This window comes from Drosophila persimilis, unplaced genomic scaffold, assembly GCF_003286085.1.
Source record: "Drosophila persimilis strain 14011-0111.01,24,50 unplaced genomic scaffold, DperRS2 tig00000000-arrow-pilon, whole genome shotgun sequence".
Taxonomy (NCBI): domain Eukaryota; kingdom Metazoa; phylum Arthropoda; class Insecta; order Diptera; family Drosophilidae; genus Drosophila; species Drosophila persimilis.
In genome coordinates, this window is record NW_020825288.1 from 5,350,490 (window position 1) to 5,369,885 (window position 19,396).

General features: G+C 42.5%; 1 protein-coding gene across 1 annotated transcript; it reads right to left on the reverse strand.

Moving 5' to 3' along the window:
* Positions 1 to 13,349: 13,349 nt before the first annotated feature.
* On the reverse strand, positions 13,350 to 15,774 carry LOC6598746. The gene is made up of 4 exons (XM_026995304.1): positions 14,959 to 15,774; positions 14,195 to 14,898; positions 13,934 to 14,139; positions 13,350 to 13,835 (listed from the first exon to the last, which is right to left on the reverse strand). The coding sequence occupies exons 1-4, from the start codon at positions 15,764 to 15,766 to the stop codon at positions 13,403 to 13,405; spliced, it is 2,151 nt and encodes a 716-aa protein (XP_026851105.1). The 5' UTR covers positions 15,767 to 15,774; the 3' UTR covers positions 13,350 to 13,402.
* Between the last annotated feature and the right edge of the window lie 3,622 nt (positions 15,775 to 19,396).

Consider the following 19,396-nt stretch of genomic DNA (forward strand, 5'->3'; position numbering starts at 1 on the left):
CTGAAAGGGTATATATTATTGTTTTCTTTTGTATCTAAGCCCTGCGGTCTGCCAGGTATGGCTAGGAGCTGCATTACATTGCAATACTTTGTGGTATGCATTTTTGAGTGAATTGTAGTGTAGAATTTCACGGAATTGTTTACCGCATTCAGCTGATCGTGTGCTCGCAGATAATACACATTCAAAGATGCATATGCATACACACACACACGCTCCGTCATGCATATTCATTTACATCTGTGTGTGAGCATGAATATTGCGGCTTTGATCTTCCCTCTGACACGTGAGGCAATGGGAAATTAACGGCCCGAGTGGTCGTAAAGCTCTAAAATTGACAACGGTTCTATGAATAAGCAAAGATTCATATGCATAACTGAATGAATATCTCATAAGCTGACGAAATAAATTGGTAAATAGATCGACAGATAGATGAATCCATTGATTGATATAATCAATGCATTGGAACTTTAAAGTCTCTTAAATGTACATAGATGAGAGCTTGTAGATTTATTGATGATATTTTTGCATTTATCGAATGTTCCATTTCCATTAAATGCCATTAGTCCTAAGTGTCGCTCTTGATATTTCCACTGAAATTTCGAGTGGAGTGGAGTGGAGTGAGTGATGGAGTGTGTAGAACGTCTAATAAACAAGTTGAAAAAACTGCCAAACTTAATGGCAACACACACACACACACACACACAGACACATCATTCGAATTTCGCGCAAAGTTCCTGAGAATCAGAATTCCCTTTTGCCAAATTCCAAATGTACTTTTTTTTTTTGTTTTGTTTTGAAGTAAACGGAACTGTTTATAAGCTTTTTTCGCGATTTCTTTTGCTTGTTTCTTGTTGGTTTTTTTTCTTCTTTATTTTTCTTAATTCTTAATTCGTGTGTTGTTTATGTTATAAATAAAAGTTGATATTTCTGCAAATTCCGGTGCAAAAAAAAAAAAAAACACAAAAGATTGGGAGAAAACTGGCCTGAGCCATATTGTGGGTGGGGGGAGTGTCAGTGTGTGTATGTGTGCTTGCCAACTTTGCTCTTCGCAATTGTTGACTGTATTTTCCGCAATCAAAACAACATTTTTCGTGATGGTTGAGCCGGGGAGGCGAGGGAACGGAACGGAACGTTCGATGACGCCGTCGAAAAAATGTTAACTACGACGCAATTTCGTTTACTCACATTTCTCTCAGTTACTCTCCGGTTGGTTCCGCTCCTGCTTTTATGTCTTTTTTTTCTTTGTCAAACACTTTGTTTTCAGTTAACTGGGGGGTTGTATTCTACTGTGTTCCTTCAGGATATTGATGCGTCACAGAAAAAACACACGGAACGCGTAGTATTATTTAATGTACTATCATGGAGGGTCGTGTGTTTGTGGGCCTGCGATCGGTTGAAGGTGCCGCTGCAATGTCTGTCAGGCCGCATGGAAAGTTCTCGCGCTGTTCTGTCCGTTCTCTGCTGCGAGCGCAGTCGCTAACGGCGCGCCGGCAGAGTTTCTTTTCTATCTTTCTAGTTTGGCTTTTGAGCGCCGCTCTCTCGCTCTCTCTCTCTGTCTCTCTTTTCGACGCTGCTTCAGTTTCGTCAAGTTTTTTTTCACATTTTCCTGTTCCTGATTCTTTGATTTTGCTCTGGCTTTGCTGTATCCCGCTGTTCCTGTTGCTGTTTCGCTTTTGCTTGCCACCTTTTGGGTTGCCCTACTGCCCCACACACCGATGTTGCCTACACTCAAACCACATGACGACGCTCGGCCTGATGGCCTTCAATTGGCTCTCTTTCCCTCTCTGCCTTGCTCTCTGTCTCTCTTTCTCTGTATTGCTGTTGCTTCCTCTACCATTCTTTCATTCATTATTCTCCGCGTTCTTTTTTTGCCTCATGCCTGCCTCTGTATACGTTGCACATTTGTTTCTGCCTTTTTTTTTCTTGACGAAAATGAGTTCTCTTCTCTCCTTTTCTATAGCCTCTCTCCTATCCCTTTCTGGCAAATGAAATACATGTAGCTGCAAACTTTTATCTTTGCGTTTACGTGTGGGTGTGTGATGACTTTTGCTTTTCCCGAATTCCTGTTTTTGTTGCGCCGAAACAAAACAAAATTTCACAAAACATGTGAGATCCGACCAGAGCAGGATCCTGGCAGGAAAAAAGCACGTTCTGACTAGATCAAGGTACTAGAGGGTTTCGCCATATCACTCTGAGAGATACGATTTATCTACGTTTCTTAAACCCTAACCAGACGAAAACTCAAAGGAAAACGAAGACGCAGTAAAGGGACTGCTTTCCCAGTCCTGTTCCTTTACTCGTACATATTTACGTATTTATTTTTGCAGTCACGTGTGTGCTTCGATATATGTATGTGCATACAGATATAAAAATGTACTTCTCATATGCTATAAAATTATCGCATGTTATGTTCTAATCTGCGTTCAGAAATATGCAAATTCAAGTGAAGGGAATTCCCAAAACAAACTTTAATTTCCAATGAATTTATGTAGATAACAATAGGATTTTGGCGTATTTATATTTTCTAGATTTTTCTATATGTGTGTCTAAGGCTTACCTTTGATCAGCAGATGCAATGGTAGTTACCCCCCATTCCATTCCGCTTTGATGATGCAATTTTTTGTTCCCTTTCCATTTAATTTTTCACTGACATTTCCCTTATTTGTACAAGTATTTCGTATCTTTGTTGTTGTTTCTTTCTTTATATAACCAGAACTCACATGTTTTGGGGCACGTAATCAACATGGTTGGAATTTTGTTTTGCATTTGTATTTCATCCGCAAACACACAAATAAATGCACTTCAAATTAAGTTGATTTCGAACGAGATATAATTTGTTTAATTCAAAAAGATTCCTTTTAAACTGCCACTTATTTTGTACATGCATATTTGACAGGCACTTCTCATGTTATTATTTGTCAGTTGAACACAATTAATTCGCAATTATTTATTTGGCTGATTTCGGATTCAATTTCCCTGTTGATGTCATTTGCGTGTCCAATTTTAAGCAAGCCAAGTGATTGTTTGGGACATTTTTGTTTTGTTTTTTTTGTTTGTTAGAATTCTTCAGATGGGGTTGTTTGGTGTTGGCTGGGCTGCTGGGAATGAAGCGTTGTTCGCAGCTCGCTTGTCGGACTTTCAATGCCAACGCGCAGCCCAGCAGAAAGTGGCAGAGCTGTCGCTGTCGCTGTCGCCGCCTCTGTGGCGTCGAGCCGAAAGCTCTACGACACGACAAACAGAGATGAAACGAACAAGTGTGGGCTGGCACTGCAGGCGGGAAAGAGAGGGGGACAGATGAATAGAGCGAGACAGGGATAGCAAAAGAGAGTGGGGTGGGAGAGAAGACAGTCTTTGGAGATGGGTAGAAAGGAGCGCGGCGCGTCCGTCCCACTGCCAAAGCCCAAAAACAAAATAAAGACACAACTCGTCAAAAGAGGAAGAGGAGCTGAGCTCAAGTTCAAGGATGTTATGTAATGAAGAAAAGCGAGTGGCAAGTGAAGTCGACGAGAGTGAGAGGGTGCAGTAAGTGGTGAGCGTGGGCCAGAAGGAAGCTCCCTCTCTCTCTCTCGCTCTCTATTGTGACCTATACCAATGTAGAACCTCATCTGATCCCTCCCCCTTTCGCACTCGCATTCTTCTCTCTTTCTTTCCCTTTGCTGACATGATGTACTTGCAATTTAAGTTGTGCAGTCTACCCTGACCGCGCCTTATTTACTATACTGCCCCTATACAGTGGATCCTCGATAAACAATGCAATCAGATTTTAACCCTTAAAAAGGGATACAAAGGGAATGAATCTTCAAGCTGCACACTATAAATTTCAAAATGTATATTGGGCGATCCTAAAGCGATCCACAAATAAAGATACCAAGTTTTCAAATGGAAGTGAGCGAGAAAAAAAACCGAAATTTTCGAAACCAACATAGTACAGACGAAACAGGTGTTTTCGTTCAGTTCCAGGGCAGATTGTAACTGATGAAACAAAGCTAATACCGAATCGATTTGGTTGCCTGTTTATGGAGAGCTCTAATGGGGACTATGTAGTCTTAAATGTAGTCTTATCGATGCCAACGATAAGTTATATTCTGATTAAGGAATCGATTTCGTTTCTTTTTCTTTCTGAAAATCTTTTGAAAAGTTCATGTAATGGAGTGACTACTGTATATGCAGTTTGTGTGGTGTGTATCTGTTGGGCATGGGGCTTTCGGGTTCGTATTCGTGCGCTGAGACTGGGATTGGGACTGGGACTGGGCACAGAATTGTATATAATTAGCGCATTTATTGACTAACTGCCGTTTGAAGCACATAACAACAATGATTACATTACCCAGCTTGCTCACCGACTGTCCTTAGTATACAGATATTTGTTTCTATATCTGACAGAGACTTGCATACCGTCTACATGCATATAGTATATGACATGACATGCGATTTCGATTGACAAATGTGCGTGTGCTGCAATTTTCTACTGACTGGCCAGACCCTTCCCAATCTCTAGCGCTATATCACCTTTTTCAGTGAAACGATTTCCACGTTTTGCTGTTCGTTTTCGAATTTAATTTCTTAATTGAATTTGTTTGGGGGCGCAAGTATATAGCGAGCGAGAGAGAGCGCACAGTCCGCCATGTTTGTTTAATTGTTTAATTTAATTAAATGCCTTAACTGCAACGTTTGCATGCCTTTGCACATTGTAGATACATCCATACGTACATACAAATTCTTATATGGACAAGTACACACATACACACGTGCTTTTTTCTTTCTTTTTTGTGTCTGTGTGTGTGTGTGTTCTATATCTTGCCTCGGCTATATGCAACAGATGTTATTGCATGCCGTGTGCGGTGGACTTTCATAATTTACCCATCTGCTGCTGCGCATCTTATGTCATGCGCATCGCAACGCTTTACTAAGACACACAGATACACACCAACACAGCTGCAAGCACATAGCCCCTACACACATATACAGCTGCCACACATACAGGGATTGCACATTTACAGTGGCACTCGCTCGTATGCGGCCACTTTTTCTGCCCAGCTAAGTGGGCATCCATCTTATTATCACTGTGGGTAGTAAAATGTAATTAAAAGTTATCACAAATGTAATTTAGTTAGATTCGAGTTAGATGATGTTATATAATTATTATTTCTAATGAGGGATGAGGGGTAAAACGTTCTAATTTAACAGAATTCTTTAAATATTTGAACTTTAAAGCGGGAATAGAATAGGTAAAAGGTCTTTAGTTATGTGAGATTATTGAAATTAAGTATACGCTAGGTAAACCACACGAAAGCTGCTAAAAATATCAAGCGATACCAAAAATAGCTAAAGCGTAGCTCTGTGCGGGTCAGTCAGAATTTTTTACGAAGCCATAAACTGTCTTTACATATCGGTAGAATAGGTAATATTTATAGTGAATCCATAAATCCATACATACACACAGTGTACATACATTTGCACTTGCTCTGAGATTGAACCTACACATATGTACTTATAAATATATATTTTGAGAGTATTTGGCGGAGAGTCATATCTATTATAAATTTTTTTATACACAATACTTTGGGAAAACACTGAAGCGCTGGCGAATCGAAAGCGCAGCTCTCAATACATCTAAAGACAGAGAGAGAGAGAGAAAGAGGGAGAGAGTGCGAGAGTGCGAGGAAGTGCAAAATTTTGTGTGTGTAGGGGAGTAGGAGGAGCACATACATTAAGCCAGCACTGTGTAGGTAGGCGACACGACATGCAACGCCTGCTGTTCCTGGCTCTGTCACTGCGGCCGCTTCTGGTGCTGCAACATTTGCCTTGCCCCTTACCCTTCTCACGTGAGCGGCCGCAGCGCATGACAAGAGTAGGTGACCTTGACAGTGAACTTGAAATAATGCTGCTACACAAGGATTCAAAGCCTGTGTGCGTGTGTGTGTGAGTGAGCTTGAACGAAACGCTTTGGAATGGAACGGGAACAGGGAACGAACAGAAACTGAGAGAGCGAGGGAGCGACGGAAAGCTTTTGCTCTTGCATCTGGTCGTGTGTGCGGGGGTGGAGGCGGAGTGCAGGGCAAGCTCTCCTCCCGCATTGGTTCTATATATGGGTGTCGTACGACCAGGCAAGCTTTCTCTCTCTTTCTCCCTCTTGCCCTGGCGGCGGCGGCAGTGGCTTTTTCGCCGTCTCGCTTCCACAGACGGGGATGAATCATCGCGCTGCGACGTGTTGTCTGCAGTCGTCCACATTTGTGAAATATGTAGCACAAATTTCGCTTTCATGTATGGGAACGATACGGAGACGAATAGCGAAAGCGTGCAGGACAGAGAGGCGAGTAGTTTATGCAACGGCCAGGCCCAACGGCTAATGGCGAGCATATGTTGGCTGTTGCACTCGACGGGCAAGCAAGTGCCAAATCTTTCCCGTTCCCATTGCCGTTACCATTCCCATTCCCATTCCCATTCCCATTTCGATTTCATTTGCTGTTTTCCTTTTCATTTCCATCTACTTTTGTTTTGTGCATTCAACTTTGACATTTGGGCCTGCTACAGGGTGGATTTTATGTATGTATGTGTTGACCATATTACTGTCGATGCATTTGGCATTGTCTTGCGTCAGCACAGATTAAAGAATTGAAAGTTAAGGGCTGATAAATTTACTTATTGCTGTCCCCAAAGCCTCAAAGTTGTCTTCTGTACAAGTCGATTTCCCAAGGTCTGTTCAAATTTGTATATAGAAAGATGGAAGCAAATATCTCTGGGAAAATTGCACAGCCAAAAAGCTGACCCACTTCTTGTACATGAAATACGTTGTCTGGAAAATATGAAAGCTTACAGATTTACTAATCAATAAATGGGCAACTTAGAATTTTTAAAAATTTCTTCGAACAGTTTTTGAGCCATCAGCATGCTTGAATTAAAAAATAGAAAATCTAACAAAATATAGACAATTTTTACTTTTGGAATAAGGAATCATAGAAAACCACATCCTCTTTTTTAATCGGCCAGATGGGATTTTCAAAGGTGTTAAACATGCGATAAAAGATGTGATAAAACTGCTCTCAGAACTGTCCCAAAAGTATGCAGAAAATATTAAAAAAAAACATTAATTAATTAACATTAATGTTTAAAATATATTTTGGGAAAAAATTATGTTTTCAATATCTTTATAATAAATATTTTCCTTTTCTTCCTGTAGAGTCATTAAGGGATCTTTTTTTCTCTGAGTGTGGGATCAGGTGCGATTTGTCAGAACTATACAGATGATTCGTGGGCACTTGCAATTGAAAATTGAATTCTTTTCGGTACTTTTCCATATCTGCCAAAACCCGAAATGTGCAAGCACACAATACACTGGGCGAGTGGGAGGGGGATAGAGCCAGAGATCGTAGGGGTAGAGAAAAGTACATACACATATGTATAGGGAGAGAGCTGTATGCAGTAACCTTGAGAACGCTTTGAATTTTGTAGTTGGGACAAAGGGTGTGGTGTGCGTCATTGAGAGAGCACCAAACACATACAGGGAAAGAGAGAGAGCGTCAGAGTCGGAGAGTGAGAGCGAACGGGAAGTGCAGTTGCAGCGCTGCTTTAAACTTTTCGCTTTGCCACATTTCTTTGACGACGCGACGTCGTGCTTAGTAAACCTCTGGCTCTGGCTCTCCCTCGCACCCTGGCTATCTATCTCTCACTCTTTCTTCTCCCCTCCCCCCAGCCACTCTCTTCTGCTCAGTGAGCATCTTGTTGTTTGCTTGTTTTTCGTTTAGTTTTCGTTTTACTCTTATTTTTTGTGCGCAAATGCAATTCACGTTCAAGGCCAGCCACCAAATGCATGTGTGTGTGCTATGTACTGGGCTCTATGTACATGGACAGGCTCGTATGTGGACGCGTATGTATTTTCTGTCGGCAGTTGTCAACTGTATGTATTTCAGTACAGCCGCACACAGACACAACTACAGATAAAGATGCAAAAGCACAAATACACGGACACAATCAATAAACTGCAATTTCTCTGCTTTATAGTATCTGTATGCCGTTCCGTTTCGTTCCATTTTCTTGCCTTTATTTTCACGTTATCGCTGCTATTTTTCACATTTCTGGCACATCTTCGTGTTTGTCAAACATTATTAAGAACGAACGGAAGAGGTAAAGAGACGTAAAGAATCTGATACATGGCGCAGATGACTGCATTTCATAAACAAGGAAAAATAAAAACCATCTGGGATCAGCAATGTAAAAGTAGATGAAAAAGTTTTAAAATAAAAAAAAACTGGGTTATAAATAAAGTTATTATTATTAGTCATACGTCTCGGATTATCTTTTCTTAATTCGTTCCTTATTTTAATCGGGATTTAATCAGTATAAAAAATTGAAGAACTATCTAAAATTTCAAAATTTTTGTCGGCTTAAGAAAAGTTGGAATTTCAGAATCTTGCGAAATCAAGAAAAGCTACAATATATATTTTCTTTAAACTCAAATTCAAAATGTATTAAGATTAAGAAAAATAATTCAATATGTTACCAGCTGAATCGCAAAGATTTCTATGTCCCTGGGGAACACTTTTGAATGCATAATTTTCCATCCCATTGCATCAGTTATTGCACCCACGAGGAAGCAAGACAAGAAACGCCAGAACATTCCCCGGCTCATCTTACCCTCCTCTGGAATTATATAATTTGCCGTCAATGGCAATGAAAATGCCATGCAATCAAGCGTGAAATGTAGAGAATTACCAATTATAGAAAATAATACAATATGTGTGGGCTAAGCGGCAAAACTCTTATCATAATAACGCAATAGAGGGCACGTTCGGCCTTTGAAAGGGTACTGATCGGATCTACATAAAAGGTTTCCCCTCCTATATTAAAATATGTTTTCTTTAAAGGCTTCTGCAATTATAAGGTAATTTTAAATCTTTCAAATCTTAAATAAAAACCTCTCGTCTGAGATATTTATTAGGACATCCTTTCCCAATGGAAAACAGACTCAACAGCATGCAATTTTTATTTTAGTTTATTATTAGCTCATGCATCGTTTTAAGAAACTCTTTTTATTCCCTTAAGAACAATGAGACGCATTGATGACTTCAGGAGGGTATTCCATATTCGATATGTGAAACGATACTAAAACACTCGTAATGGACTTCCAGTGTTCTTCCCCAATCCCAATACGGTGGCAGATGCGGTAATCGACATCACATCAACAAAAAACTGAGTAATAATATTTCACAGCTTCGAAACCAAATTAAATGCAGGGCAGTGCTGCTAAAGGGGGGTCGAAGGTCATAAGAAAAATCTATACATTCAATTTGAAAAATTAAACGTCTAAAAGGTTTACTAAAAACCGATTTAGTTTTTGAAAACTAGTCAAAGGAAATGGGGGCCAAATGTTGGATGGGAGCATGCATATCTTCTCTAGGCTTTCATTCCTCAAAGATCTGTCTAGATCCCCCTTTTTTTCGCAGAATATTTCCACGCCTCTGAAATGTTTGATAGAAGCCGATTCGCCGTTTTTACAAAATCAAGTTGTGTGTAAGTAAACTATTGCGTTGCATTTAATGGCGAGCGTTGGGCAAACAAATTACGCGAAATTTCATGCGAAATATTTTTGTAATTCGCATCTGGCTTGACTAATTACAATTTGATTGGGATTCCTCGCATACATGGCTTGGCTCGCTTTCCTTGAATGTGTCACGGAAATTGCCAATACCCATATGGAAATCGAGCGAGGAAAACGGTTTAAGCAGGCGCCATTTTAGTGCAAACAACACTCGAATGAAATGATGAAAAATTCTATTTAGAGGGCAAGGTCAGCACCATGGCTGTGGTGCTGCAGCTCTCTCTCTCTCTCTCTCTCCCTCTCACTCTCCCAGGCTCTCTTTTGGAAAGAGAGGAGTGGTCTCTTGGGCGTAGTATATGTTCGTGCCTCGGTGGGACGTGGGCGTGGGCGTCGGCTGTGGCTGTAGCTTTGGCAATTGCAGCAGCTGGATTCTCGTCCTGCAAAGGCCAAACATAGTGACCCATATGCGTCATTCCCGTCGACACTGCTGTTGCCAACTAAACCACTTTTCTTGGCCATCCTCCCCCCTCCTCGTTGGCATGGCTGCTGCAGCTTGATGGCCACTCGACGCTAATTGTGTCCTGTGGCGCTTGTCAAATGCATCCGATACGAGATAGCACACCGAATCCGTTGCCGCACCAGATTTCAGCAGCTGTTTTCTGTTTCATCCGTTTTTAATTACATTTCAATGTGCATATGCAATTCAGAGAGATATCGATTGGATTGGCGAACTTTTCAATTTTACAGAGGAATATTTAAGGAAGGGTGTTTAATAAAATACAAATTGCAGTGTTTGTCTTTAAGGTAGTAGATTTATATTATCGAAATGGTAAAGTATTTGGGTTCGGTAATACATTTTATTTATATATGGGCATTTTCCAGATGTCGAACGGGGTAGTCGTACACATTGCAAGTGTTAAAATGGAAAAAGACGGTTATTCAAAAAATTTTTTACTATTATAAAGTAGCGTTCGATTATCCCTATAATTGGTGCTAAGCTCGATTTTAGCAAATTCTCTATGATTGATTTTAGACAGTTCAATACGTTAAAGTGACTTTGGGGTAGAACTTTTATCTATAGGAAAACATGACTATAAAAGTACAAAAAATTACCTTAAAAACGAACTTTTGCTTATTTTAATAGGTTTTCAGAAGAAAGTTAATAAAAATATTATGTAATTTGGTTAAATTAGCTGAGTTTCAATATTAAAAAATAAACTCCGAGCAAAGGTTTATGGGAATGGGGTTTTATTGCCCTTTAATTTGTGGGCCTCAGTAGACCTTTCGCGGGAAAGGCCCGTATTTAAATATAGATTTTTGTTGACTGAATTTCAGGAGAAATATATTCTCGTTGATTCGTGGGATCCTTTTCTCCCCGGATTATTCCGAGAAAAAACACAAACATATGTAGAAAGCTTAAAAATAACTCCTACGTCATAACGGTAGTTTGAACTGCACGCATCTAACAATAGATGGCGGCACGAAAAAGCTTTTCGGTTATGTTAACTTTGCAGAACAGCTTTTCAGCGCTGTTAAGTTAAAAGAAATGCTTTTTGGATCTGTTAACTCAATATTTACAAATAAATATTTTATGGTGGTAAGTTTAAATACAAAAAATCAAGTGTGGGAATTCTTTTTGTACTATTAATGCACCGTTATAATAATGCAAATACCTTTAAGAAAAGAACAGCAACCAAACCTCAACCCCAATTATCTCCCACCCGCTGTGATAGACGAGACCTACGCATTGTGGAGTTATAGGAAAGGTAGACCGGAAGTAACCCATACATTCTCTCATACATACATTACGCATACGCAACGTGGACGGTTGCTTGACAAGGTAAATCACAGCATGGTTGAAAAATTGTCATTAAAAGTGGTCAGGCACTTGCGTGAGCATTTGCTCAGACCCGACCCGTCAAGTCAGAGGGACGTAGACCCCAACAGATGAATAGACAAACCGATAATCAAAGCGATACTCCAGCCGAATGAGGACGACCCAACTGCAATTGTCAGTTGAGTGCGGACTCAAATAAGAATTGTGACAGTTCCAGCTGGGGGAAAACTGACCACATGTCAATGCAAAGCAACTTCAAAGCGACGAAATGATGGACAGTCCACAGGGTACAATACGGGGGTGGGGTGGGGTGTGCCGTAAATACAGGTTAATGGCAGGTAATTGAGGAAAACAATTTCGCATTCGCATAACTGGTAAATGAACAAACCGTTTGCTACTCTCAGCGAATTTAATTGGGAAAGAGAGACCTCATAACCGGAATAGTTGGTCGACAGGGGATGGAAACTGACAAATGGCATGGTATTTGAATTCCAAATGACAATTAGTATTTTGCCAGGGCCACAGCGGTAGGAGGCGGCTTTTGGACAAATCAATTCTCACACACACACACCATTTGCATATGAGAAATAGTTAATGACCAAAACAGAGACGTTGTTGACCCCTCAAAACAACAATTGAACTTTGAATTTGAACGGAATTTCCAATGCAAATACACTGAGAGGAAGCGATAAGGCAAGCACTGAGAGAGGATGAGTTTAAGAAATAAGAAGGATAGAGGAAGATTCTAATATAGAATGATTTACGATAGATTTAATTATGTATATTGTTTTGGGATGTATAAAATATAGATCAATCCTGGCTTTCCTTCAGTGTACTTGCATTAGTTTGTAGTGCAATTAGTGCACTAATAATTTATGAGGTTTATTAATTGCTGTACTCAAACCAAATCAGTTGGCCGTCGTTTTGCAGTCCCTTAAAGGCTGTTAAAGACAAGTTTTACACAGAAAAAAGACAAAAAAGACATGCCAGAGAATGCCCAATTAGACTGAGAATTCCTTTTAAGTCGCATTGATATTTGTTATGGAATTTGGCGATACCGCAAGGGTATATTGGATCAAAGAGGCTGTGTGGGTGAGGACCACATAACTTTTCCTTGCGACTGAAGGAACAGAGATGGAAATTGAGGAATATACGGGATACATGAAGGATAAAATGGTACTCAATCAGAAAGTAGTAATACAGACACTTGCCAGCATTGTGTTGTGTAGAAAAATGAATAAAGTGGCAAACTTATGTCTGATTCGTGTTTTAGTTTACTGCAGTTTTAGGAACAATTCTATCACGATTTTTAAAATAAATTAAACAATTTTTTATAAGTTTGGCTGAACGAAAAAATGTCCATGAAAAAAGCGGGACCCATATTGCGGGATCAGCGTACGCATTCGATTTCTCAGAAAGATTTCTTTGGGGACAGACGTCTCTGGGATGGAGTAAGCCTTTTTGTGCGTGGAATTACGAGACTTAAGAGTGCTCGGAAACCTGATAGAAAGGCCACATTGGATGACAGTGGCATCCCTCTATGGCAACGTAATCTGGCCGACAACTGACGAAGTGTCGAAAAATCCCATGTGCAGCCAGAACGGCCCTTACAGGCTGTAAATACGTTTTATTGGCCGGACTTAGCTCTTCAGTTTCTTGATTTTCTACAGATCCAAAGGCCAAAGGCTTAATGACCTAAAGGAACTGACCCAAGGGTTGACTTCCGAATTCCTTTTGTGAAGACCCCCTGCCCCATTGAAAGACTTTTCTTTGTTAAGTGATATATTAAACTTTAACTAGAGATCGTTTATTGAATGCTTCTAATGGTTTGTAAGTCACATAATAACGTTGCCGCCGGACTCTACTGCCGCTGCCGTTGCGGGTGCCACCCAATTGAAGGCATGTCCAGCCGCTGGTGCCGCTGGAGGCGCCGCTGCAGCGGTCAGTGGGGCCGCTACCGTCGGGCCTGCAGCTGTGGTGGCCGCAATACGGGGCACGGGCCGCAGTACGTTCGTGGTGTGGTTGGGTCATTTGACGGGCATCGGGGGCAGCAGATTTTGGGCCACATTCGACAGCTGCCTCAGATGATTCGCCTGGACATACTGAAAGGCCGAGGAGCGCTCCAAGTGCTGCGACAGATAGAACTCGCCCAGAGAGTAGAAGCGCCGTTGATCGAAGGGCTGGAAGGGAAAGCCGGGAAAGCGCTGTCCACCCACATAACTCTTTGACGCGGCCGGGGGATAAATGGGTATTCCATGAGGAGGGCGGGGCAAGGGACCATACGTTGTGGCAGTAGCTGGGCCGTGCGCCGACGACTGTTGTAATTGTGGGTGCTCCGGTAGGGGGTGTGGATGCTGTTGATGCTGCTGCTGCTGCTGCTGTTGGGCCTTGAAGAAGTCGAGGTTCTTGAGATTCTCCAGCATCTGGTGGGAAGCCTGATGTTTCTTAAGGTAGGCATGGCTATCAGGAGGAAGATATTAAAGGACATATAGCAATTGGTTTGCCGATACTATACTGATCTTTTCGTTTAGAGATTGGTGTAGACTGAAGTATCTTACCGTCGGAAGGTCTTGCCGCACAGATGACACGGATAGATGCCATCACTAGCTTCATCGTGGACTCTGTCTGCCTCCTGGTTGGGGTCGGTCGATTCGCTCAGGGTGCCCTGTCGCTTCTTGCCAGCCGTAGCCGCAGCCGCAGCCGCGTCCGCTTTGGGCTTATGCCAGCGTCTGTGGGATGCTAGATTGGCTGGGCAATTAAAGACCTGCCACGGAGAGATTAGTATCTGAAAGATCTACCTCAGAGCAGGACTGACTAACCTTCTCGCACTCGGAGCACTTGTACTCGATGTGGACGATGCGGGGACAGCGGTGCTGGGCCAGCATGAAGGCATCGTCGTAGATGGTGCGACAAAGCTGGCACAAGTAGTCGCCAATCTTATTATCGATGCTGGCGAGGATGGCCTTGGCCTCCTCGGTGATTTCCACCACATTGAAAGCCGGATCAATGTCACCTTTGCGCACGACCAGCTCTTCATCGTCGCGCAGCTTGCGTATGATGGTGCCGGACACGGGACTTATGGTCTCCTCATCAATGGCCGTGTGCTTGCGTAGCTTGGCCCGCTTCCGTTCGGTCTTGTGTGTCCGCATGGGGGGAGCTGGTGCTGCCGGGGGAAGGGATGCCATCAGTGGCGATGGCTGGTGCTCGGCCCCAGCTCCAACGCAACTCAGATCCGTGTAGGTTTTCTCGATGAGCAGCTCTTCTCGGGCTGCGGCTAGCTCCTCCTTGGCTGCCTCCATCTCTGGCTGTTGAAAGTCCCTTTCAAACAATCGGGCCAAGCCATCCACGGCTTGATTGTGCAGCTCCTCGTCCTCGTACAGGACTTCATTACGTTTCAGGGCCTTGGGGTCGAGAAGTTCGTCCTGCAGTCTCAAGGCGGGGCTCTGCAGGTCCACAGTCTCATCATCGTCACTGCCCAGGACATCGACAAAGACCTCCTCCTCATCATCGTCGTCATCGTCAGCTTTAGCGCTGCCCGCCACACGGGCATCCGCCTCGACCTCAAGTTCTTGGGTCTCATCGCTGACTTGAACCTGGACCGTCTCATCATCACCGTCGTTGACTTCCTCCGTGTCCGTGGCATCCTCATTGTAGTCATGGGAACTGACAACTGTTTCATCCTCGTCCTCGGTCAACACGATGGTCTCATCATCCACATAGATGGGCGAGCTGGCAACGGGAACGGGAAAGGGGCGAGACACGCTCGATTGACTTGCCGGAATTTGCTCAAAGTTATTTTTTGTCTCGTGAAAATTACTTTTATTAAAGGACAACGACGCCCCCTCAAAGCCGCGCATGCCATAGCAGTTGCCCCCCTGATGAGGCGGCTGCTGCTGCTGCTGCTGATGATGATGGTGATGGTGGAGATGATGAAAGTAGCTGGTGGCTGGCTGCATCCCGAGTATAGCATGAGAGGCTGTTGCTGTTGCAGGCAGAGCCGGAGTTGGGGCCGTAGCTGGGGCCGGAGCTGGTGCTGGGGCTGGTGTGTTCACCATGTGCGGCCGCCACAGGTAATTCTCCTCGGACATTAATCTCTGGCGCTTGCGGGGCGGCGAGGGCGTCGATGGCGGTGTAATTGGCACAATGCTGGCCGCTGCACGCAGCGACAGATCCAGCGGGGACAGCAACGAAATCGCCGGACGATGTTGACTAAATTGCGGAAATGTCTCGTTGATTGCTGGTAATGCCCGGGACTGGGACTCGCCGTAATGGTTCGGGTGGCTGGGATGCAGTGGCTGGGCCTGAAGCTGGTGCTGCTGCTGGTGCTGGCTTAGATGTGGATGTGACAGAGACTGCAGTGGGGGATGGGACAGTGGATTCATGTTCATCATTTTTCCTCGCTCTCTTGGTTTTTCTATTATTTTCCAGAGTAAAACACTTGAGATTTCATTTAATGTTTCCGTTTTGCCTTTTCCATGGATAATATAATGTTGCTTGCTTGATTTAACTGGAAAAAGGGATAATTATATTCAAGTTTGGTCTGATTTATATTAGAAAAGGTTCTCGCTAAATGGTTGTTATTATTATGCTTATTTTTGGGTTGGAACAATGCCCATACAATGCCTCAAGAAGATGTACTTTAGATCAATAAGGCGCCCAAAAAAGAGTCTCTTTTGGGTGCCTCCTATGATGTACGAGTATGCATATATTTATTGATATTAAAAGTAAATAAAATTTAAAATTAATCAAGTTAGCTTCTAAACAGGAACGGACTGTAAGTGGACATGAAATATTCTTAAAAAATCAGATCAATTTATTAAAACCTTTTAACTTGGGCTTAGCCAACTTTAAAATATGGAATAAGTGGAACAGGGGGCTTAGATGGGTTTATTAAATAAACAAAAATATATTATAAACAAAAAGAAAAAGGGGCCTCCGCTATCCTATTATAGTCGTTTCGAATTTAATTCTGTCTTATGTTTAACTAGAAATTGCTTTTCTATTTCTAATCTTTTTTAGAAAATTATTCCTGGTTGGATGAGAGGTTTATGATTTTATTTTTGTATGAAATTATTGGTTAAAGAAATCCTAGCTGGTAAATTTGAGGAGGATTAATCTATTTGAAGACCATATCTAAAAGTTCAACGGCATATAGCATATACGTAGTTTGTGTTTGTGTTTATATGATAGAAATTTAACACAGAACATTTTATGGCAGTATTAATATAAAATACTAAGAAAGTCTTTGCAGTAATTACATTAAAAACCTTTATCACTTTTATTAGACACCAACAGTTTAGCAAATTTCCTGTCCAAGAGATATATTTAAGGCAGGAGGTACCTACATAGATGACCGCCTGAGAGATCTTTCCATAGAAGAACTCTCACTCTACTTCCTTTTTGATAGACTAAACTAATTCCAATAATCTAAGAGTTTTCATATCATAAAAGGCACATATAGACCATTAAATGTTTCAGTTGTCAGTTCCAAAATTCATTTTCTACAGCTTTGACACTAAACCGGTATTTCTGATAAAATGTTTAATGTTGAAACAATTAATTAATTAAATTTTTTTTGTAATGCATTCACTCTTTAGACTTTATTTTAATTATTTTGTTCAATATTTTATGTCCACTTATGATCTGAAACTATTTAAATCACTTTGGAAACTATGTATGTATTTTCAAACTAACATTTTTCACTGCGGGTTCCTTGTGTTATATTTGGAATATCCTTGCGCACTTATTACCTTGCGACCTCTAACCGTAAGCTGTTCGATGAACCGTGACACGCAACTTTCTCGAGGCAAACGCTGAAACGAACTGAACGGAGGACGCTACGCCGCACCGTGTCCGTGTCCGTGTCCGTGGCTGGTTGGAGCGGTGTCGCAGTCACCTGTCGCAATGCTCTGCGCTGAAATTGGGTTTGAATGCGAAGAAGCCAATGGAAGCCGCCACCCACCACTCCTCGAGGTCAGCCACCCAGCTCACCCACTTTTGGCCTGGAGAGATGCCCATGGCCCGTGCGGCTCTCTCTCGCACACAGCTGCGGAATCCTGAGCGGCCTGCTCTGGGATTCGCCCGCCGTTCGCATAGCTTGACAATCCCACCCTCAGGCGCCCACGCAGACGGAAGGCGCATGCGCCGACACGCCCCTGAAGGAACGTGCGGTTCTGTTGGAGCCGAGGAGGGGGCGGGGGCTGGCTGTCCAGCTGCTGGCATCTGTTGCTCTGCTCGGGCAGCGCCCATTGGCAGCAGGGCAGCATGCAGGGAAGAGCAGAGCAGAGCATTGATGGCCAAGCCATGCCACGCCTCCGAAAACCAGAAACCAGAATGGAATGTCATTCAATTGAAAATGAAGAATTTCATTGCAGTGCATTGGAGTTTTCCCAACCCCACCCCCCCACACCTACAATTGGATGGGAGGATGCGGATGAGGAGTTTATGGGGCAGGTGATTGAGCCTTTTGTTGCCTTGCTACCTGTGCTTTGTTCCTCTCTCTCTCTCTTTCTCTCTCTTTCCCTCTCTCTCGTCATCGTCATCATCATCTTCATCATCATGGTCATCTTTGTTCAGACATTTTAAGAACCAAAGGATTCTTTTTGTGGTTTTGAAATTTTAATGTAGCTTCCCCGCTGCGACTGAGTTTTCCAAAATGGCGTCAGCTATGAAAAAAATCAACTTGAAGAAGTTTGTCTTAGCCAGGGCTGGAAAGCACATTGCTATTGAAGGTTCAAAACGATGGAACATATTATTGCTTTTAGATCATGAAATTTTAAATAATTTTCAATAATCTGAGTAAAACCTCTCTGGTGTTTCCACTCCTGGTCCTAAGATCTAATGTGGTCTATACCCGTGGATGGGCTTTGGAATAAAATATGCTCAAATTAAGACAGATTTGAAAATATATTAAAAGTTCACAAAACGCCGGTTCATTCATAGACTTCCAACCCTGGTTTCGCGTGTTTGAAGGGAAAAGCTTCCAAGCTGTAGTCTGCACGAGTACATGGTACTACGATATCTAGAAGCCTTACAATATATTCTCCATGCTAAATGGCTTGGAGAATAGATATTTTTTCAACGGTATATGCAACAGACCAGTTTTTTATTGAATATTGAAAATAATGAATACATCTAACAAAGGAGACTAAAAAGATAATCATGTGTTAAAAATATATAACTTCTGGGTTGCCTTGTCTTACTTAAAACTTTACTGATTCACTATAAAGTGTTACCAAAGTTCTGGTTCACTCGCTGGCCCTTCGCAGCCCTGGCATCGACTGCAACTGAATGCAATTAATTAGAGAAAAAACTTAATTAAATTGTTGCGTCGGGACACCAGCAACACAGCCCAGGCCCGAACACAATTCCGACTAATAAACAGAACAGGAATTTAATTATAAACTTTTATATCCTGCCGCACAGCCGAAAACACAGCCTTTCCTCTCTCCCACATCACAATGGAAGGAAAAGACAGCAAAAAAAAAGAGATCGGTTCATTAAGTTTTTAGCTTTGCACAGATTTTCTGGAGCAACGAGGTCAACAGGTAACACTTTGTGGCTTTTCCCTGGCCGTCGGCTAATTGCCAGTTCGTCAGGGGCTCATTAGCATAGCTGGGGCCTTTGTGAGATGCTCAACCGTTATTCCTGCCTCCTGTTCCTGACACTTGTCTAAGGAAATGTCCTTGACGAGAATGAAAAACATTTTCCGCTCATTTGCATGAAGATTTCATGGGCTAATTGGCCGTGTTGTCGCCGTTGCTGTAAACATGTTCAAGTGTCGAATTACACACGTAACAATTCAGGGCATCATCATCCCCCTGCTACCCATCGACCGCAACACGTTGCATGCCACCCCGTAGCCTCGAACGGGGAGGGTGGGTTCGTTTGGCCTCATGGGCTGCCTGACTTGCGGTCTGCGGTGTCTGTTTACATAGCGAGGGTTGGGTAATGGGCTCTTAATTAGGCTCATATGATGATGATCTTTGGCAACGGATTTGCGATATGTTTGCTCAACGGAT